A 22,825-nucleotide genomic window follows, 5' to 3' on the forward strand; every position below is an offset into this window, starting at 1 on the left:
TATAACAATAACTTGTGTACTAGGCTTCTGTTCTTGAAGCTGCAGATTGAATTATAGTTGTCCTTCAAAATACAAGCATATAGAAGAGCATATGTGAGGGTGACTGTGAAAATGGTGGTAAAAAGTATTAAAAATGCATAGAAGTGGTACGAAAGTATTTAATTACAAATTCAGTATCACACAAAAAAAAACCTAATGCCATAATTATTAATGGTGCTGATATGACTAAAAAATAAAATGGAATAGAAACTTATTTGTGGAGAGCTAGTCACAAAACCACATAAACACGTAGACAGTTAACTCTAGGTGTTGAAGTAAAAAATACCTTTGAAAATGTGTTCACCTAATGAGTGCTTTAAAATGAGTAATCCACTGTATAAACTAGCCTGCTGTGAGAATGGTTGTTAAGTATGTAGTTACTCTGTTTGCTCACAGCAGGTCGTGCTGCCAATGTGATCTTAGTCTCAACTGGCGGTAGCAAGAATTCCAAACATTACTGAGTTACAAGTTGAATCTCACTATAACGCAGTGTTTACTCATTCTGCAGAGCTTCCTATTAGACTGTGAGCCAGTCTGTAATGGTCTTTGAAGGGACGACAGATAAAAAAAAACAGATATCTGGAACTCCTGTGTGCGCGCGGGGAAAACTGTAGCTGAAAATCTGCATCAGCTTTGTTATATATAAAAAAACAACATTTTGTGAACATAATAAGGTCCACATGGAATTACGGATGAATGTCCGAGTTAGATCAGTATAGCCTACAGCGATTTAGATGCAACAGTAATGTTGCATTTAATTTGATAAAACAGACCACTAAACACCACTGCTCGTGCGTGTTGATTTATAGAGTATATAATAATAATTACGCGAGTGGGATTCTACAACGTAGCCCACTAATCACACCTAAAAGCGATACCCATCTCCTCGCGATGGAAGTTCTGAGTGATGGTTCTGTGGTAGCCCTGTCTAATGTCTTTTAGTACCCTAATGTGTAAGTGGGAGGGTCAGTCGGTACGACTAATAAGGACACTGTTCCTCCATGAGGTTTCATTCTCATTCTCACTTTTATTTGCAAGTGTGGTTTGCAACCGAAGTCGCCTTTAACATGCGCTCATAACGCGTAAAGGAGTGCCCTTTTGTGCTTTGAAGAAAACTTTTCCAGCAGATGTAAGTAAGGCTACGTTCTGTCGCATGGTTATTTCTTGATTAGTGTTTGCTTCCAGCTGTCAAACCTCCCACCGATGTCATTGATAAAGGATGATAAATCTTTAAGCTTTTATGTGTCGTTTGAGGTGGGCGTCCTGTCAGCGGAGTTGCGCGTCCGTTATAAAGTCTTCTTGCGCCCTACTTGGGTGAGAGGGGAAGGTTTACTGCCCGCGACATCTAATATATAATCATTCCGTTACGAATGAAAATGAACAGGTCGAAGGACTTCTCGGTAACGATAGTGCTTGTTTTTGTGTACAATCTTGAGATTACTTAACTGTCATGTAACTGGCATCCGTATGTAATACAGGCGACGTTTTACATGGTGGATTAGAGAAGATCATGCATGCTCGAAGCGTGGAATCAAACTATTTAAGATGTTTAACACCAATGCAGAATAAAATATAACAGGAGATCATGCATATTTGAGTATTGTTCGAGACGAAATTTACTTTCGACATGATTCCTGTAATTCTCTTATTGATTACGAAAACGGTGTTTGTTACTTGATGTGACACCTTCGTTGGCACAAGTGGATGATAGACATACTAACGGATACTTGGCTCTCCCCACGGAGTCTAGATCCACGTGATCCTTGATCGCCATTTATTAATGGAATATGTTACTGCATATCCGAGACGAATTTTAAGACACCCTAGTTATGTGTCAGGTTCAAGTTCAAAATACAGGTCAGCTGCACATTTTACGCATATGACGCAACTGTTTTAATGTGGTGAACTGTGGAAAAAACGTATTGAGCGCGAAATATCAACTTTTGGTGGTCATATATATATATATATATATATATATATATATATATATATATATATATATATATATATATATATATATATATATATATATATTAGTTTCACGCATGAGAAGAAGCCGTGTGGTAGCCGGCGAGGCTGTTTGTTTACTCGAATTTGGCACTTGTCTGAGGACGTCCGTCATTACGCATTGCTACTTCTCGACAGCAGCTCGTTTCACCCGAGAATTTATTTCCCAGAAGTGCGACATTTACTGTAAACTTTGTGCAGTTTACAATAAGATATTTTTTTAGTCTGTAATTCAAGCGTATACTTATGTCTTTAAACATAAAGCAATTTGAAATTTGATATAAAAAAACTTTTTCATATTATGAAAATAGTAAACATACCGGCCTACATTCTAAGGTTGGACATGTCTCTTTTAAAGAATTAATTTGGTTACCCCCTTTATCTGTTTATGTTTCATGTTTATTTGATTATTTTGGCATTATCATGTGTCAGGCATGCTTTGGTTAACCTTAAAGGCTTCTGAAAAGTGACATTGTACTCTATTTTAGGCATTCAGGAAGCCCTTTCTCATGTGCAAAAGAAGACATGGGTCACTGGCTAAGATGGACTGTTTTCTTCTGGGTAGTAAATGCCGTTCCTTCTACGTTTGGCATGGCTGTAAACGAGAGAACAGGTATGTAACCTGCCGGCATGTGACCCGGACCGCCAGAATACCTTTCAAATGGTGTTCACTCTTCTTACTTGCCGGGCTAATTTTATTCCAGACCCAGATCAAACATAGGTGACTGGTTTATATTGTGCTTTTACGGCTACTCATTACCACTGAGCAGGGCCCGAACTGTGGGCCCTGGTGTTGTTTCAGTTGTGACATGCTGCTTAGGTTACCAGTTTAGCTCGCGCGTGCTGCAGAAGAAGGCAGAGTTGACCTCTGTGCTGTGGCAAATGCTTCTAGCCTCCTGCCACCTATTCCCACAGCCTTTTATTGACACTTGTTTAGCACTCGTGTTCAGAATCGAGGTGTGCAAATGAGTCATCGCTGGCTAGAGACTTGCGGCATCCCCTGTAAGGCACCAACAAGAATTTGGCCCCGGTTTCACGACATGGACTCCATGACTCCATGACTGTAGTAGGTAGAGGTCATTCAATGCTCTGGTTTTGTCACGGTTGCACCAGTGGTTTGACACGCTGTCGAAACAGAGAACCTCTATTTAGAAGGAACAGGACGGTCATCCTTTGCATCCATTTTCTAAAGTGAGTGTCTCGCTTCAAGATGCAAGCTCTTTTGCAATATAAAAAAGATTTTAAGAAGAGACTCCGTTCAATATCAATTACACCACAGTGTAATTTAGGACACTGCTAATCTAGAACAAGGCTGCCAGCATCTAATCAATGAAAAAGGTTAGGGAAGTTTTCTTCAAGCTTCAAGCTGAAAATGTGGACATCCTGTAAGGAACTAACTTTTACTGCAGCTTTGAACTCACAGTTCCTTCATTTGTACATTTTATGTGAAATTAAAACGTTACATTTGGGCTTGGTCAGGCTAGATATCATGTGTGTTTATATCCTTTTTATTTCTTTCAGACTTGTCATAAATGTTTGTAACTTATGAGAATTCTTTGCTTAGTACAAATCTTAATTTATAACATCCTTTCTTAGATCCATGTCCACCTTTAAAACTGGAGGAAAGATGGTACAGCAACATAAGCCACCATCATGAGTACACAGGTATGGTTGAAAAATGCTGTTGTCTCTTTACTACCATCTGACACTTCAGCTTTGGAGTCGAGGATGATGACACATTTGCATATAGAGCAATCTGTCACAGCAAATAAGGTTAAAAATATTCCATCCCCTTGATATCCCCAAACAACTTTTGAAGCACTCTGTTCTTCCACAAAACACCACAGATGTGACTCAAAGGGAAAACTCACTGGTTAGTTGACATGCACAGTAATAAAACTACTTAATGTTGTTTATTCAGCAATGCATTTTCCAGTCTGATGTATTTCCCTGCATCTTAAAAGTGTCAAAAGAACATCATTTCAAAAAGCCAGAAAAACACAAATACTTTGATGGCACTGGGACAACAAATTATAGCCCTTTCCTGCTTCTTCTCTTTAGGATTTGATTTGGCAGAAAAGTTTCTTCTCCGGAAAGGAGTGGCTACAGATGACAGGCCTCTGTTCCGACTGGGTAGCAAGCCTCTCATCAAAAGCACTGTGTAAGTCAGGAGCTGGAGCTCTAAGTTTTCAGCACTGTGGAGGGTGGGACACGTGGAGGGCGGGACACGTGGAGGAGGGGACACGTGGAGGAGGGGACACGTGGAGGATGGGACATGTGGAGGGTGGGACACATGGAGGAGGGGACACGTGGAGGAGGGGACACGTGGAGGGCGGGACATGTGGAGGGCGGGACACGTGGAGGGCAGGACATGTGGAGGAGGGGACACGTGGAGGATGGGACATGTGGAGGGTGGGACACATGGAGGATGGGACATGTGGAGGAGGGGACACGTGGAGGGTGGGACACGTGGAAGAGGGGACACGTGGAGGGTGGGACATGTGGAGGGCGGGACACGTGGAGGGCAGGACATGTGGAGGAGGGGACACGTGGAGGAGGGGACACATGGGGGTCGTGACACGTAGAGAAATTCTGCTGGTTCTATGTGGTTGACGTGGTTTTGTGGGACATTTGTACTGATAGCAAATACTGCATGTGCTATTCAAGCAGTGTAGTCAGTGTTATATACAATATATGCAAGACTAGGGTTCATTGAGCATGAGGAAAAACATGGTTTCTAGCTTTCCAGAAAATACAAAATTAAAGGTGCAGTGAGATGTATTTAATTAGTGTTTAAAATTGTTCTACATAAGTAGGTGTGTAACTTTGGTCAGGGCAAAAATTCAGCAGTTGCAGTTTTACATGCTCATTTACAACCCTATGACTTAGTCCTGGAATGAAACAAGCTGTTCCTATTTTAGCTCATGAATGTTTTGATGAGCCCTGCTCTGATTGGCTGGTGCACAGTGAGGCTTAAGGCATAAAATTTCCATGTCTCATATAAAATTAACATGTAAAAAAAAATCCATATATGTTTGAGTCTGCAAGGAGGATGTCAGATGTTGAGATGAACTGCTTCCCATTGGGGCAGTCATGGTCCTGTGGTAGGGAACCCGTATTGTGACTGGAGGGTCGTGGGTTCGATTCCCAGACCTGAGGCCATGACTGAGGTGCCCTTGAGCAAGGCACCTAACCCCAACTGCTCCCCGGGCGCCGGGCTAGGGCTGCCCACTGTTCTGGGCATGTGTGCACCACAGTCCCCTAGTAATCACTAGTGTGTGTTTGTGTGTGTGTTCAATTACACAGATAGGTGAATGCGGAGGACAGATTTTGATTGCAGTGAAAAATCACAATTGAAAAATATGGCACATTTACATTTTATTTTTACCTGTAACACTTGCATGTCAGCCATTAGCATAGTGATAACTTTGTTTTGTGCACTGTAACAACACTAAATATTTTGCAGCTCTGCCATGCATTTATTTTGCGTCACTAGTATTTAGCGTTATGTTTTTAAGAATAGCTGTTTGTCCCGGGATGCTACTGTAGGAGCATCAGTTTGTCAGCCTACATAATTTGTAAAAACATAGTTTGTGAATTGCTACTTTAAATGTGAGCACATTTATAAGCACATATGTAAGAAAAATGCATCTGAAGGCAAACCACATCAGTGATGTTCTGGCTCTTTCTTAATTAATGAAGGCATATTTAAATCACTCTGGAGCGCTGCCTTTTTTATGAGTTGCATCTTAGTGAAGAAAGCATTGTCCAATCATGGTGTCGTAACGCCACAGTCATTCGGACCTTTGCCCTTGGTGCGTTAGGGGTCTCGGGACCTGCCTTTTCGAGGGTCGAAGGCATAAAACTTCCACACTGACAACCAGTATTTTCTCAGGGTATAACTTTGCCTCCCGTTTAGCTGAGAGTCGGAAGAATACGTTGGCCCACGAGCACCTGGTTCGTTGACAGTATCACATGGAATGAGCCACTTATCGCCAGCTCACAGGGATAATTCAATTCGTGTCAGCTATTAAGGGTAAACCGCGAGGTGAGCCGTGAGATGCTGACTCATTTACCTGGTATTCATTTGCAGATGAGATAGCAACTCGGCCAAGGAGTGAGTGTAATCAGGCGAACGAAATGCGCCGCCCACAAGTGACATAAGAACGTCCACGCGTAGCCATTGAGCTGTGGTTCTCAGTGTGGTCGATGGATTTGTCAGAAGGCCATACTGTAGTCTTCCATGTTACAGTTACATACATATGACACTTTTGGTGCTTGTTCTGTGGATATATCAGATATTTATCTGAGCTCTAATAGCATCTTTTACTGTTCAGTTATGTATGCATGGATTGTATTATTATTTTTTTAGTTTTTTGTTTTTTTTTTACATTTTGGTACCAGAACAGTACCAATATATCAGAAATGTACCCAATGTGTCAATGTCAAGATTCTCGACCCAACTGCAGACCTCATGATATGCATGGGACGGCTTGATTAAGTATTATTTGAGTTTACCTATTATTTACCGTCATTTACCTTGTTTACAACAACCCCTGCTGACTAAGTGTTGACCTTTTAAACGGTGCTGGGTCATGTTTGTGCATTCACGCTTAGCACCAGCGGAGAGAGAACATTACGTCGAAATGGGAAGGATATTTTTAGATTTGTAAATTTTTTTCTTACACAACTATAAATACTGTTGGTTTCCAGAGAGATGGTGGAAGGGTGGGGGTGGGTGGCGGCAGGACAAACCTCTGAGACTCCAGTCCTGCAGTGGACCGCAAGACAAAGATGGCGGATTCCGCCCCACCCCCCTCAAACCCCCTCCTCCCCTCCCAGCCACGGCCGAGCTTTGACAGGTGATGGTGCTTGTCAGCTGGAGGTGCGGTTGAGTCTCGAGGTGTGGCAGTGGAGCCCCCCCCTCCCTCCTGCCCCTTGCGATCCCCAAACATCTCTCACTTTACTCGCGGGATGGGCAGCAGGGCTCGCCTTTCGGCTGGACCAGTATCGTATTTGGCTGCACTTGGCTTCTGGTTCATAGCGTTCCATGGAAAAGGAGGGCCCGGCGCCCCCAGATCGGGTTCCATTGGTCTTGCAGCGTGGCTCGGCGAGCTCCTGGCCATGCGCGGATCCCTCCTCTGGGTATCGGGTGTGGCAGTTGCATTATGGGAGATCTTCACTGTTTGGCCTTTTTTCCACTTCGTTGGCAGTGTGGTGGGTTTCTTCAGACAGCAGTAAATACTTCTCCAGCTTTACTCTAGAGCAGGGATGTCAAAGTCAAATACACCGAGGGCCAAAAAACCAAATTTGCTACAAGCCGAGGGCCGGACTGGTTCAATGTTTATTAAAACATATTGAAATGATTGCACATAGCCTATTGAACCAAGACCCAACACAGTGTATACTATTTAATGCTTAAATGAATAAAGCAATATTTTCTTATGGATCTGTCAGTAATTTCAAGTGAAAACATTTTTCAACAAGCAAACAGATAAAAACAAACTTCCTTCAAATAAAACATGTCCTGTACATTAAATTAATAAAGTAATAAAGGTTTGAAAAGTGCTGGAATTTAGGCTAAAGTACTTGAAAATGCTTAAAATTGTAACGACTTCGTTTCACAACAAATGTATTACGTTAACAAATACGAGCCTCTTGTAATTCCAGGACAAAACATGAGAGAACGTGAAGACGTTAAGATTGGGCGTTTTGAAAATAACCATTAAATAATGTGAATAAAAAAGCGAATGATTTCGAATTATTTCGACTATATGTATAAATATCTAACTTAATTAAGTTTAACTGGTGCGCGCACTGTTACAAAATTCGAGAGGTGCACGACCTTGAGAATCGACAGCGTGCGACGCCCTCGCGCACGGGCGGAGCCACTGCGATTGCGTCATTTTCGCCGCGCAGACCCTCGCCGCTTGTGTGCGCTGCAGTGACTTCACGGGCTACCGTTGCATTGTGGGGAATGTAGTGTTTGTGCGTGCAAAACACCATCGGGCGGCTGTGGCCTGCGGGCCGGTTCTAATAGTAATTAAATATCATCCAGGGGGCCATAGATAATCAATTCGCGGGCCGGATCTGGCCCGCGGGCCTTGACTTTGACATATGTGCTCTAGAGCGAGGCATCACGTGCGGCATTTCGGTGGTAAAAAAAAAAAGTTTTTGGCTGATGGCTTGACGACATTCAATAAATGCAGTCCAGCTGGGGCCTTGAGACGCACCTGTGGTCACGTCTTCTGTGAAGTCGCTCCGATCATAGCGGCGTTCTGGTGTCTAGACCGTGGAACCGCGCCATCTGATTCCGGTTCACTTGAAAGGGTCGTGTCCATAAAACTTGACGGCTCAGCAGACTTGAAAACATCGAGGCTTTGCATTGCTTTGGACTCAAATCCTGTGATACCCGTTTCCTCCGCAGTCAGTTGTAGGACAGAATCCCAATGAAGGTGGTTTAGAAAAAAATAAAATGCTGTTGCACCAACAAATTACCTGACCACTGTCCTATATGATATCTGTGCTTGTTTGCCTTAAGCCCCAGAGCCTTTTTTTACCCCTTCCCCTGTCTGCCTCCCCTGCACAAAAGCATTTGATCCTGCTCTGGTGTAAAGTCAGCGCATGTGTCATTTTAATAATGTACACTTTCCCCGCGGTCACTGTGGAAGGAGGGGACGCACTGTGCAGAAAGGTACTGCTCAGGCAGAATAGAGGATGATGTATTAGAGCAGAAACTCATTTCCAGCCTGTCTGTTGTAAACCCTATCTCTCTCTCCCTCTTTCTTTCTGTTTTCTATATTTCTCTCTTTCTCACTTTGTGTATCTCTCTCCCCTTTCAACCTCTCTCTCTCTCTCCCTCTCTCTCTTCCCCTCTCTCTCTTGCTTTTTATTTCCCTCTTCCCATAGTCTCTCTCTTCCTTTCTTACTTTTTCTTTCTCATGTGTGCCTCCCTCTCTCTCTCTCTCTCTCTCTCTCTCTCTCTGTCTCTCTCTCTCTCTCTCTCTCTCTCTTTACCCCACTCCCTCACTCCCCTTTATAGACTTCAAAGATTAGATTTTCCCATTATTACTTTTGCTGATTATGGTTTATTGTGTTTTGGTTCTTCAGTTATAGCTGTAAAGGCTTTTTTCCCCAACTTGATCTAACATTCCAGGTAATTATGCAGGCGCTTTATGAAAGTGCTGAAAGCGCTTCTCCAAGCTGGACGGAGAGAAATGGAGGTTATTCAGTTTTCAGAACACGCATTGTCCACTTATTCATTTATAAGTGTAATTTGATTCCTTCAGTATTTAATTACTTGCTGTGAGTTTTACAAATGTTACAGCAAATGAATCTGGATGCTTTAAGTCACATGAATATGCCTTTTAAACATGGAAAAATTTTGTATTTATTATGCAGTTGATTCATAGATTTTTTTTGCCCCATAGCACGAGGCTTGTATTGACCGTTATACTACTTCACTGCAAACTAGACTAGCCAAATCCATTCAAGGTCTGGATCAATAATAATTTGTTTTGTTAGCTGTAATATACTGGAGGTGCACATAACAACCTTTGTTAGGCTGGATGGATCATATTTGCCATAAAGCCAAAGTATTGAGCAAACCCTTCTGGTATGATACAGCATTCTTATATGGCAATACAGAATACAGAAAAGATTGAAAAGGTTGAAGTTAACCTAATCCAACTTCTGCTCCATCTTTATCTGCACGCTGAAAGCAAAAATCACCCCCAGAAGTTAAAATATATGAATTTCAATTAATTATACATTTTCCATCCTATTTCATCATATAATAACAGTATAAAAGGTGATGCTTCCATCTCTTTCTCTACCTGTGAATAAGGAGTCGCATTGATGCATTAAGTACACAAGTTGTTTTAACTAATGAGAAATGTCAGGCTACCTCTGCTGTGTTGCTCAAGTGTGTGTTTGCCCATGGTAGGTTGGTGTTTCCATCCGGACTCTCCCGTGAATACTCCCTGGTAGCTACGTTCCGGCTACGCAAAACCACAAAGAAGGATCGCTGGTTCCTCTGGCAGGTCCTCGATCAAGCTGGAGATCCCCAAGTACGGGAAGACGTTTGTGAACCACAATTGAATCCCATTGGCGTTTGGCACCGCTGCGGCATTACCGTGATTGTAGCCGATTGTGTCTCATGTTAATAAGGTCACGTGGCATCGCTGGGCCCTTGCGCAGGCCGTATGTGACTCTCTTCTCTTCCCAGGTGTCCGTGGTTGTGGATGGTGCCAAAAAAGCGGTGGAGTTTTCAGCTGTGGGGCTTTTGAAGAACAGCCTCCGCTTCGCTTTCAAAAGCAGGGACGCGCACCCCCTGTTCGACCGCCAGTGGCACACGTTCGGCCTGGCCGTGCGAAGCAACACTGTAGCGTTCTACGTGGACTGCAGGCTGATCGAGAGACGTCTGATCGATGAGAGGGACACCGTGGACGTGAGCGGACGCACCCTCATCGCCACAAGGGCAGAGGACGGCCGACCAGTGGACGTGAGTTCTCAACCGGGCCCAGAGAGGACCCTACACTCCTCTGTGGGGGAAGGATACTAACATGTTATATGCTAATGCATAAATCTCTGTTCAAGGGTTAACGTGAACTATTAGGAGACCCCATGAAGACACTTTTTGACAGGATTTTGCATAATGAAAAGTGCACCTGGGCACAGAACAAGAACAAGGGTGACGTAGCATGATTAGACTTCTGTAAACAAAACAAACCTGAAGATTCACTCCACGTCGACATCTGTGCACTTTAGGGGCTGGCAGTTGTACTCAGTACCACATCACAGCTTAACCTGCTGTGTCTGGTATTTTCATGCCAAATCGGAATCACTGTGGAGTTACCCTGTTTTTCCAGATTGAGCTTCAGGAGATTGTGGTGTTCTGTGACCCCAGCATGGCGGAAGAGGACCAGTGCTGCAGTGCGCCAGGAGCCAATGTAAGATTCAGATCATTACGGTAATGACTTCCATTAAATTAACCCCACTCCTGCAGTCTCGTAATTATGCTGTGGTAGTTGGGGCAGTAGCTGTTGTCTTCTGGAAGACAGGTCAGTTGTTTATGAAGAGATGTGTTGTTTGATGCCAGTTGTTCACTTTGACCCAAATGTCCAACTGCTACCAGCACTGAATGGTAGGAAAAGTAGGAAACTGTGTTAGTGTCCAGTGTTAGTGTGCTCCTCTCCCTCTTATTCCCTCTAATGCGTCTAAAGCCCTTAGGAATGCCCTTAGTTCATGTTGCCCTTATCAGTAGCACTGGATCAATGAAAAACTGAATCCTTTATAGAAAGCAGCCAGATTTGTTCACTAATACAGGCTTGTGTTACAGTGGTATGTTATTACACCTCAATATGTGTTAGAGGCAAGATTCCATAAAGGATACTCAATGGAAATTAAATAAAAGAACCCAGAATAATCATAGTTTTGTTGATCAATTATATATTTCTATGTCAAATACCCAACAATATTTGATCGTGGTTTTGCAGCTTTAAGTTTTCGAATTAGGCCAGCTAGAATGGCCTGAGGAATCATCATACTCTCCATGTTCTTTGTGTCTGGGCAGTGTGAGGATAGAGGCAGCCAAGGCCCCACCGCTGCCTCTCTGATCATGGGCTACCTCCACAAGATGGTCTCCAACGCGGCCCAGCCGCCCGTCGACCACTGTCAGTGCCCGGCTGTCAAGGTAACACTAGCAGGAGCCTAGATGTGCCTTCGAACAAAGGAATTAGCTGTCTGGTTCTCTCACTAGCCAATGGCGAACTGGCGTGGCATGCAAATGCAAAACCAATTAGGGTGCGTTTTATGCCGGCCAGTGTTCTGGGACGACAGTGAGAGTTAAGGGGTAAAGGCTAATTAGCGGCACTTTGGCAGAGGGGCATGCACTTTGAAGACACGCCCTTTTTCATTTGGGATCTTTCTATGGCCTCAACCGAAGAACAAAATGTTGAAGTTCAAGCAGCAATGCTTCTCTGAATTTAGATCACAACTTTCCAGGGTTAATGAGCATGGATGTGTGTTTCTGTCCTGTTTAAGTCGCACCATTCAACTTTGTTGTTTGTTGCTGTGAAGGGAGACCCAGGTCTACCAGGTGTGGCGGGACTTCCCGGACTGAAGGGGGACAAAGGCGTAAAGGTATCGTCTGCTGCCGGTCCACATTGCTAAATGACATTGATTTTCAAGCTTTGTTGTCATGTGATATAAATTGGCATATAAGTGTGTATTTTGGTGAGAATAAGATTCAAACATTCTTTCCATTCTTTGAAAAGATTCAAACATCCTCGTTATGTGATGAAGACACCCCCCCTCCCTCCCCATTTATTAGAAACACCTACCTTGCGCCGATATTCAGGCAACCCAGTTTTTTTGGGTGCCCCGTTTTTTAAGGTAAAAATAAGTACAATTATAGACTAAAATTCGCCTGATGCTGCATGCAAGGTCACAGCACCCTCTCGGTGTGGGACCACAGGCCCACCACTGACCCGATATTACATGGGTGGATGTCTGTATCCTGGTACAGCGGTGACCTTCAAATGGTGACGGCGTGGCAATCAGGGGTCACACTGGTGTGAGCAGGTCGGGTTCTGCAGACCAAATTGGTCCAAATTGTCAGTGTCACTACAGGCTCAAATGCGGCTTGTCAAGCTGCAAGAAATGTGGGCCTGTACCAGCAATGAACTACTGGACACACAGCCCGACCACCTGGAGGACGGCTAACATAAAAACGACTATAACTGATTGAGTTATAGTGTTCAGCTGCGTACCTTTTAAGTACTTAATGGTTTCAGATGCACTTGTTTAAAATGAGGAATTAATATAACACACATAGAAATTTTGCATTACTAAAAAAGGCATAATTTTTCAATTGCCTTGGTAACTTTTGTATAGCACTGATGCTAGCCACCAAAACTAACATTTTTTGCAGTGGACGTAATAGAGTCATATGCGCAACACAGCACAGACCCCTGCCTGTGAATTCTTAGGATGGAGAGTGCCGTCATTCCGGCCTCTGTGTCACATGGAGAGAGTATGGGCTAGCACAGGCGGAATCGTAGTCATCCATTACAAGGAACAGGTGGCAGTATGCCCATTAAGGCCAGATGGCCTTTGGGGTCAATGGACTAATTACCGTGTTGTGTTTTGGGATGGGGTTATTTTCGTGGACAGCCACTTGTGTTTGTTTGTGGCAGGCCCTCAGGAATTCCTAGCGGGAGAGACGGCGCGCTGGCCGCTAAATCACGACGCCTGCGGGGCCAAAGACCGTGCCGGAGGAATTGAGATGTTTGCCCAGTTTTCCGTGTAATTAGTATGGTCTCCTCCAGAAAGTGGCATGACATTTGTTTTCAAATCCAGCTGGAGCAGGAGCTTCAACAAAGTTAATATGGCTGATCTTTTCAGCAGTTATGTGCAGCACCGATGTTAAACACCAATTTATCTGTGTTGAAAATACCTTACAGTGGAGAACTGTCAGGTGGTAACCTGCTGTATCTGTGAGAGGTGTACCAAATTGCACTGTGTATTAAATGTCAATATTAATAAGCTAGTGTCACTAAAAATGTCAATATTAATTGGGTTTTTCCCCAAATAACCACTTTTTGCCTCTGGTTTTCCCTCCCCCATGCTGTGATTGGCTCACGCACGGAGGAGCGTGGGACGGAGCTGACTTGACTCCACCAAGGCTTGTTCATTAGTCAAAGTGCTCTGTAACCGGAACCTGAGGAGATAACTGTTAAAGGGACAGCCATGGGCATCTTGTGTTCATTTGTTGCGCACCGTGAATGGCGTGTTGTAATTCTGCACAGCTCAAGTGTGATCGGGTGAGCGTAGTTAAATCTCGACAAGAACGCGATGCTTTCTTATTAGTGAGCATTGGATCATCGGTGCTTTAAATGACACCATCTTGTCATACAATTAGGGTAGTTGTTGAAGCCTTAATGTCACTGCTGAATCCTAATGGCTGAACAGAAGACGGAAAATGGAATTGAAGTACCTTCTTGGTGGATAGTACTCAAGATTATAGCTGGCTCAGGCATTCTTACTGTAACCCTGTTAATCGAGCTTAGCCAGTCTCTCATATTCCCCATAGCAGTAGTTTCCAGTGGGGCTTATGAGTGTGTGTTCTGGAAGCAGATATAAGAATGTATGACATAGCCAGGAGTGTACGCAGACAGCTCTTTTGGTATACAGCTGGATCGGATTCAATCCCTCTAGAGAATTAAATCTCCTTTCGCAAGGGGGTCAAAAGCCAACAGGACACAACAGGGCATGTAATAGATCCCTTCACCGTTCTTGAAATCAAAATAGACATCTCTTCCATGTTTTCATCCCCAAGCCGATAACATCTCTATTAATCAGCCGTAAGGCTGCAGAAGCTTTACGAAGAGAAAATCTTACTTCATTGCACACTTTTCTGGGCAAACAAAAAAAAATAAGAATGAATATCATAAACTGAGAAGCGAGAGTTATGTAAAATATTCGGAGTCCCCTATATAAGCCTATTACATGGTATGAGAGTATGCTTGAATAATATAGCTCAGGAATCTTTGCCTTTTATTAGCACATGCAGTTTTGCCAGTTAACTTCAGTTTACATTTGGAGGTTCATCTCATGCTCTCAGAAAAAAGTAGTTTGACCCACATTTGCCTTGGTGTGGGAATTCGCAAATAGCGTTCTCGTCATTCCCTGTCACGGCAACATATTAAGCTCGAAAGGAACGTGCACGTTTTCAAGCCTACCGGGGATTTGCACCACCCTCCTCCCCTCCCACAGCACACCACCTGCCCATCCTGTGTTTCCAACATTACATCCCAGAAGAGGAAAAATGACATTTGAATATCCCCAGCAGCTGACCGATTGGGGCTCAAACGGTATTTCTGTGCCCCTCACCAAAGGTGTAATTTTCTCCTCGTCATTCATTCTCACACATTCATTCATTCTTCATTTTAGAAAAAAGGCAGATGTCAAGCCTGCTGAGTTATGTAAGCGGGGAGAGAGGCTAAATGTGTACAGCTTGGCATTGTGGGAAAACCCTCACTTCGACTGGCTGACAGCAGTGCCAGCATGCGTTAGAAGCCATAGATCACATGACTTTGCTCCGAAAACAAAAAAAAAAACAAAAAAAAAAACACTAGACAATGAGCTAATGGGACAAAGAATCAACAGTTATTAAGTGGCTGGTTAACACCAGAGGCCACGTTCATTTTCAAGAGTGGGTTGGTTATGAGTAAGAGTCAGCATGGGCTGCCTTTGACACCATTTAGCTTACAGACTCAGAGGTGTTGAATGTTCCTTATGGGTGAACAGTCAACAGCAGCATTAGCTGTTAGCAGCCTACAGCATTAGCTTTCTGTGGGACTATCCAAAATGTAGGGGCTGTTTGTTTGTTTGATTTCCTAAGATAGACATGTTTGTATTATGTGGTGGTGTACCAGATTCCCATCAGTCGGGGATTAAACCCAGAGCCAGTTATGGACTTGGGTGGTAGGATTTGGAGGTAGGGAATGGGCTCAAGTGGTGCTTGAAGTGCTCAAGAAATCTCAGCATCTGTAGATGCAACATTCAATGCTGTGTCGTTGCATGACGAAACATGAAATGTGTTCATGAAGCTGAACTAGATGGAGCTTCAGTGTTCTAAAACAGCCCAAGTTGATGTATGTTACAGAACTATTAGGGCTAAGAAAAAGTCTCCTGAAATGTATAGATTATTCTGGACTGTGACAGTATTGTCAGTGTCCTTGCAGTTCAGTGACATTAAATCCATAACTCAATACAAACACATGCTTTTGTAATTTATTTAAGAACCTTTTAGCTGCACAAGGGAAGAGAAATTTCAAGGTTAATTTTCCAGTGTTTTCCCATTTTTGGAGGACATGCATGAGGAGCATGAATTTCTGAATATTTGGGTGGACAGTCAAATTGTCCTGATCATGCCTATTTTGCAGTATTTTTGAAGACAGATGGAATTTTATCTCACATATATAAACCCCATCAAGTAATGAAGTCATCAAGTCATGGAGCTGATGTATTTTTGCTAGTCATGGCTATATGAAGCACTAAGTCAGGAGCTGTGGCTTAGTTAAATAACTCACCATTTGCAATAACTGGTTTGCTTCACCTGCAGAGGAATGCAAAGTCCAGGCCAGTTGCTAGTCTGACTGGGAGTTAGAAAGCAAGTTAGTGCCGGGGAGAATTTTGTGAAATCCCTGGTGCGGTTAACGTCGAGCGACTTCCCCCCTACCGAGCTATACTTCAACAAGGTTAGCACTAGTCTGGGATTTGTACGCTCCCAATTATCGGGTAATATTATCCGCCACTGCAGCTGTTGGCTACTGTGTTAGAAAGAGGCCCTCAGCAACTGTGTACGCCTGCTGCACTGGCTCCTTAAAGCTCACCACCTGAACTGTGTAAGGAATCAGTCACTAAAGTGCCTGTCTATTTCTACAGGGGGACCCCGGGCAGAACGGGCTTTCTGGTGTTCCCGGAGAGAAGGTACGTCTCAATCCCAGCAAACGGCTCTCACCGACAAAAAAGGCTTGTTATAGGAGTGTAGTATGCTTGGTCACACAAGGAGGTCTACTGGGTGTCCTTGAAGGACCCAGTAGTTTTAATCTAGAGCGTGTCTCCAAGCTACTAAAGAAAAGTAACATTCTGGGTGTGGATTTATGTTTACACCTGGTGTTCTGAAGGTTATAGGGACACTGGTGTTATGAAAGTGGTATCCTCAATGACCATTGTTGCGTGGTAAAACCAAGGCGAAATTACTGTGGAAAGTGAATGTCACAGCTGTAGCCCAATTTGGATGCTAAACTGTGCCTCAGGTAATGTCTCGTATTAAAACAGAGCACCAGGAAATTTATACATGTAGCATAATGTTCTGAATATGTATATATACACCAATCAGCCACAACATTAAAACCTCTGACTGGTGAAGTGAATAACACTGATTACCTCACACCTGTCAAGGGGTGGGATACTTCAGGCAGCAAGTGACCGCTCATTTCTTGATTATTTATTGTAAGCGGGGGAGAAACTGGCAAGTTTCTGAGTGACTTTGACAAGGGCCAAACTGTGTTAGATACCCACCTGGATCAGAGTGGCTGTTCCCAGTTTGAAGAGGTTAGTACCTAGGACAACCAGTGAACTGGTGACAGGGTCATGAGTACCTAAGGCTCACTGATCCGTGCAAGAAGAGAAGGCTCCTCTCTCTGGTCTAATGGACCATGAAGCAATAGAAGAAGGAGGTGTGGTCTGACAAATCACATTCTCTTTTACATCATGTGGACATCTGGGTCATTGGTGGAGGTGGTGTGGTGCTCTGGGCAACATCCTACTTGAAAGCCTTTAGATGTAAATTATATATAAATATACATATTCACTAATATATACAGTATTTTAGCATATATATATATATATATATATACATATATATCCTCAGCAAACAATCCTCAGCAAAACCTAGCATTTGCAAGTCATGTCTTCTATAAACAGAACTGTGAGTTATGCCGGATGTTATAATAATTTATGGGTGTTGATATAGCTGCACATGTTGACATATTGGCCCACCGAAACAGGAACATCATGAAGACGTGGTGTCTGCACATGGGTTCCTGTGCTTTAAGCGCATGCAGACTCACCCACCAGAACACGCTCTCCTCGAACCCTAAGCAGACCCATCTTTTTGTTAAACAGCCGCCCCCGGTGTTTACTCAAAGTGGCGTTACCTCGATGCGAGGGGGGAGAGCAGTCGTCTGATAAATGCTGCCATTTCCCCCACCCCCCTTAAGGCTGGTCGTCTTTCCTCAGGGCAGCGGGGGTTCTGCGGGTTCTCCTGGGTCAGACGAACGGCCGGGGAATGAGGTGGGTGTCGTTTAATAGATGGTTCCTCGTATGCGCGCTACATGTTTGGTAAATGTCCCACGAGCTCCAGCACATCCCCACAGCCCCCAAATAATATTTTGAAATCTATCAAATGGATTCTGTTGCACCCTGAAATAGCTTGGGAAAAATACGTACTCAGCTTGACAAACTTATGACACTGTACCTCGCCGAGTGCGCCAACAACCGACTTCCAAATTCCATCAAGGACCCCAAAAGCTTTTTCTTTCTTCTCTCTGTCTTTTTTCTTATTGTTCATTTTTTTTAAGTCCAACTGTGAACCATCAGAGCGGTCTCCTCTGCCTGGCAACCGGCGAAGTTGGAATTTTACGAGACAGCTCCTTTCTGTGACACATACATTAATCTGTCGGAAGCTTCGGGAGCACTGCTTAAATCATAACACGCTGGCAGAAACTTTTATGTTGCTTTGTTCTAAAGGGGATTGGAGGGTGAGGGTGGGTGGGGTCTGTGTGAAATAATGCAGCCAAGCATGGAGGTGGCCTGAGGATGTATGGGGCTTTAAACAAGGAAGAGGGTCGTTGGGGGACAACTCTGCCCTTAATCCGAGATTTACCGCGTTTGGAGTGCTATACTTTCAGATTGAACCTGCTATGACTTCTTTGTGCGAAGGCACAGTATGCCACAATATACCGTAATGGATAACAGGGGCCCCGTGCTCAGGTGTTCAGGGATCATTTCAGCCAGACGTCTGATAATGCAAAGAAGGAGGTTTGCATGCAGGCTTATTTTTATATGAGTCACAATGCAATGTGGTTTCAGCAAGATGGAACTACACCTGTGAGAAATGACACCTTGGGACAGGGGTGAGGGTGTCCTGGTCTGACAGGGACGGACTCACTGGGCCCTTGGGACAGGGGTGTGGGTGTCCTGGTCTGACAGGGACGGACTCACTGGGCCTTTGGGACAGGGGTGAGGGTGTCCTGGTCTGACAGGGACGGACTCACTGGGCCCTTGGGACAGGGGTGTGGGTGTCCTGGTCTGACAGGGACGGACTCACTGGGCCTTTGGGATAGGGGTGTGGGTGTCCTGGTCTGACAGGGACGGACTCACTGGGCCCTTGGGACAGGGGTGAGGGTGTCCTGGTCTGACAGGGACGGGCTCACTGGGCCCTTGGGACAGGGGTGAGGGTGTCCTGGTCTGACAGGGACGGACTCACTGGGCCCTTGGGACAGGGGTGAGGGTGTCCTGGTCTGACAGGGACGGACTCACTGGGCCCTTGGGACAGGGGTGAGGGTGTCCTGGTCTGACAGGGACGGACTCACTGGGCCCTTGGGACAGGGGTGTGGGTGTCCTGGTCTGACAGGGACGGACTCACTGGGCCTTTGGGATAGGGGTGAGGGTGTCCTGGTCTGACAGGGACGGGCTCACTGGGCCCATCTGTAAATGCACCATGTCTTGCATGCCTTGCCTATAATCACACACATCCCTGCACAAACCCCAGCGTTTCCTGCTGACTCTCTTTCGGGTCGGTCCGTTTTACTCTTCCCTTATAGTCATTACAGGGTGAGACCGGGCCGTACGGAGAGTGTGGCGCAGATGGTCCAAATGTGCGTAACGGGGACCAGTGAGGACTTTTGAACGGACCCCGCTAAAGAGAAACACACTCCTGAGAACTAGGCCCTGCCTCTCAGTAAAGCCCGCCTCCCTGTCGTGGCGGCCATACCCGGGTCTGTCACAGACATGGCCTGTGGACGTTTGTGGCACTCGGCAGAAAAAGCTTTTCGTCGCCCGCCATTGAATATCACGTTTCGCCGTAGTGGGCGGGCAGCGTCGTGATTTGTGCTCCGGGCGCTTTTGTGATGCAGACAGTGATGTATGGGTCTCATTGTGAAGACAAATACAGTGACACGGCACGCTCTCGCAGCTCTGACATTAAACAGCTGCCGTCGGCCGCCGTGGCCGTCGCGTCTGCAGAGGCCGTGAGCAGCAGCTCGACTCGTCTCCCAGCTCCGCTAGCGATACGAGCCATGCAGACGATGCACATGCATATTCATTTGTTCGTTGGCGAATCCTGAAGCAGATGGGCAGTTTAGAGTGCCTTAATTAAGAACACCCTGCTCATGATCATCTCCCAGCAATCAGGGATCGTGCGACTGGGACAGAAAGAACAAGGCGTTCACTTGGAGGTGGAGAGCAGGGAGCAGAGGGGTATGGGGGGGGGGGGGGGTGTTATGGAGGTTGTAACAGGGAGTTGGGCAATAATTGTAGCAGTGTGCTAAACAACACAAGCTCGCTAGCATATTGTTATTGCTAATCAGGATCAATTAAGTGTGTTTTGCAAACACACTGTCAGAGAGCGGCTCACAGATAGCAGACCTCACACGTGAAAATGGGAAACAGACACCATGGTATATAGACTGGACTGGAGGGTGAGCTACTTGCAAAACTGACATGTTAAATGAACCAATTGGAGGGCTGCATCCTGCCCCGTGCCAGTGTTTAGGTGTACAGCTGCGATTTTGGCACAGCCTGTTTGGCCGGAAAGTTTTTTAGTGCTACGTCCCCAGTCCTCCTTTTCCACACCTGTCTCAACTCTAATTACCATGAGGTTTAAATGCTTAGAGCAGGAAAACGTATGTCGCCCCTGAGGACCAGGACATGTTTAAAAACACTGCTGGGTTTTTAGACTGTTTAAAAAAACAAAACAAAAACAACCATAATCACGTCTTAACCACTGGCTATGGGAAATTTCATAATTAATGCCAAATAAAATGAAACACACTGATGTTTGTTTTATCATTACAGGAAGCTTTGACATTCCCCGGGGTATACGTTTAATGAAGGCTGATGAAAAATTCATTTTTTCTTCCTTTGTTTAAAAATGTTTATTTTCAAAAGGCATGATGCCAGCACGGTATCCTCTATGCTGTAGTGGGAATGTTCAGGAATGCTACCCGTGCTTTAGGAGAGAAAAGGGTTTGGGATATTTGTCCTTTCATTGTAATGAGCTGGGTGTAATTTTCTAAATGTACTTTCTTTGGTATTTTATTTGAGGGATTTGCAGGAGATGCCGTCAACTTGAAAGCTGTGCCATCATAGTTTGTCATCATGTGATTTTTTAGCATGTAAGAACTATTTGGGCCAAGATGTTATGGATCTGGTTTTGGAGTGCCACAAAACATCATTTCAGGCAGTGATGTTCAGATTTTACAAGCTTCTAACTCACAGAGGTGTTAGTGTTTAGAATAATGAATCAGGGCTTTTTATGTGGAATTACACAGTTGTCACCTGCAGTTCTCCGTTATTGGAGAGTCCCCTTTCTCTCTTTTACCACTTGTCTGTAATTTAATTTATTCCACTGGGTGACAAATATTACTTTGGATATAATCAGACTGGCATGCTTAAGTGATTCACAGAATAGGGCATACTTAATTTATATCCCTCCTCACGCTAAATGTGCTCAGGGGCTTTTAATGACTTCACGCCTTCGTAACCGAGCTGCCCCTCTCATGGACCCTCAGCTGTAATCAGACCCACGCTGAGGTCATGTGCTTCTGCGCAAGTGGCTTCGAGTGATCACTGAGGAACCTGCGGAGATTTAGGCTTCCCGCCGCCGTTGAGTCTGTAACGTGCGCTTTGCGATGGAAACGAGCGTGATGTTGGTTGAGCGGCACCTCTTGCGTAGGTCGACGGGACACGCCGGCCGAAAGCCGTCGGGTTTGGGAAGGCGGTCCGTAACCGTGTCATGGCGTGGGTGGGTAATATCAGACGCAGCACACAAAGACTACTTTCACGTTGCCACTGGGTCAGAGCAGAGCTCTCCTCCACCATAATGAATGGACATTTCATGAAGATGATTGACAGTGCCACTGAAGATAAGGAAAAAGCCAAGACCCTTTCATTTGGTCGCACACTGTTAAACATGGGAACGCTTGAGATGACCTGTCTGGGTGATTTTCATCAAGACAAGTTTAATGGATTGCATTATCCTTCTAGCCCTGCCATTTTTTTACAATTAAGTTTAATCCTTATTAAATGAAATGAAACATGATACTCAAATGTGATCAACAAGACACCAAAACACATAAAGCTTAATTCCTGTATGTGTCCATAAAACTTCAACAGTATAACTTTGCACTAAAATACAGCACTTTATGAGCTAAACCAGCAAACTGCAATAGCACATTTCAACACTTTATTACTACTGCATTTATTGATATTGCTTTCCTTCTGAGACTGCCCAATTTTAGGATGAAATGCTCTGTATGTATGGCGTTAAGAGGTTTACGCTCCCCTTGAACGGGTTAGTTTCATTAAATATAATGCTGCTCACATCACTGCAAGCGATCTGAATAGAACATAACCATTGTCACCATATACACTGAAACAAGAGAGCTGACACAAGTTGTAGATGTATTTCCATGAGATGGTGAAATCAGCAGTGATTCAATTTTTAAAACCACTGATGCAGTATTGGCACAGAGTGCTCCAGAAGTCAAAGGTCACTGCTCATGGAGTTCACTTGCCTGCTCATAGCAAAACTAAATTAAGTTAGCAATTAGCTAGCTGGTATTTAACACTCTTGTCTGAAAAAGCTTTTAATTTTGTTCGTGGTTGGTAAATTGGATGTTAAGTAGCTTGGAATTATTTCTGTACTGAAAAGCAGGGTTAATGCGGGATTTATGTAATACGGTTCCTCACATATTATATTCTGCTAACAATGGATATTGTCATGATGTCATGCAACACTCAAGTTAATTTGGCATGAATTTCAGTTAGGTGCTGTTGTAAGTGCTGGGTGAAGAGCAGTAATGCTCACCAGTATACTCACCAATATACCAGTATAATCTTTTCATGCTTTTGATGTGTATGATCCTGTTGTGTGAGGATGGAACATCCAATTTTTCTTTAAAATGTCTCCATGCTGCAGTGTATT

At 44.4% G+C, this 22,825-nt stretch overlaps 1 protein-coding gene across 3 annotated transcripts in view; it reads left to right on the top strand.

Annotated features, from left to right (window-relative positions):
* The first annotated feature begins 961 nt into the window (after window positions 1-961).
* The window catches only part of LOC143518300 (uncharacterized), a 98,474-nt gene continuing 76,610 nt past the window's right edge, over window positions 962-22,825 (top strand). Inside the window, exons 1-11 of one of the 3 annotated variants that reach the window (XM_077010748.1) lie at window positions 962-1,168; window positions 2,535-2,659; window positions 3,643-3,711; window positions 4,108-4,207; window positions 9,992-10,115; window positions 10,274-10,549; window positions 10,917-10,997; window positions 11,621-11,740; window positions 12,127-12,189; window positions 16,498-16,542; window positions 17,857-17,910. In XM_077010748.1, the coding sequence (XP_076866863.1) occupies window positions 1,167-1,168; window positions 2,535-2,659; window positions 3,643-3,711; window positions 4,108-4,207; window positions 9,992-10,115; window positions 10,274-10,549; window positions 10,917-10,997; window positions 11,621-11,740; window positions 12,127-12,189; window positions 16,498-16,542; window positions 17,857-17,910 (1,059 nt within the window). In that variant the 5' untranslated portion in view covers window positions 962-1,166. The remainder of the gene's footprint in view (window positions 1,169-2,534; window positions 2,660-3,642; window positions 3,712-4,107; window positions 4,208-9,991; window positions 10,116-10,273; window positions 10,550-10,916; window positions 10,998-11,620; window positions 11,741-12,126; window positions 12,190-16,497; window positions 16,543-17,856; window positions 17,911-22,825) is intronic. The other 2 variants (XR_013132158.1, XM_077010753.1) reach the window with 2 other exon arrangements.

This window comes from Brachyhypopomus gauderio, chromosome 1 (genome assembly GCF_052324685.1).
Source record: "Brachyhypopomus gauderio isolate BG-103 chromosome 1, BGAUD_0.2, whole genome shotgun sequence".
Lineage (NCBI taxonomy): Eukaryota > Metazoa > Chordata > Actinopteri > Gymnotiformes > Hypopomidae > Brachyhypopomus > Brachyhypopomus gauderio.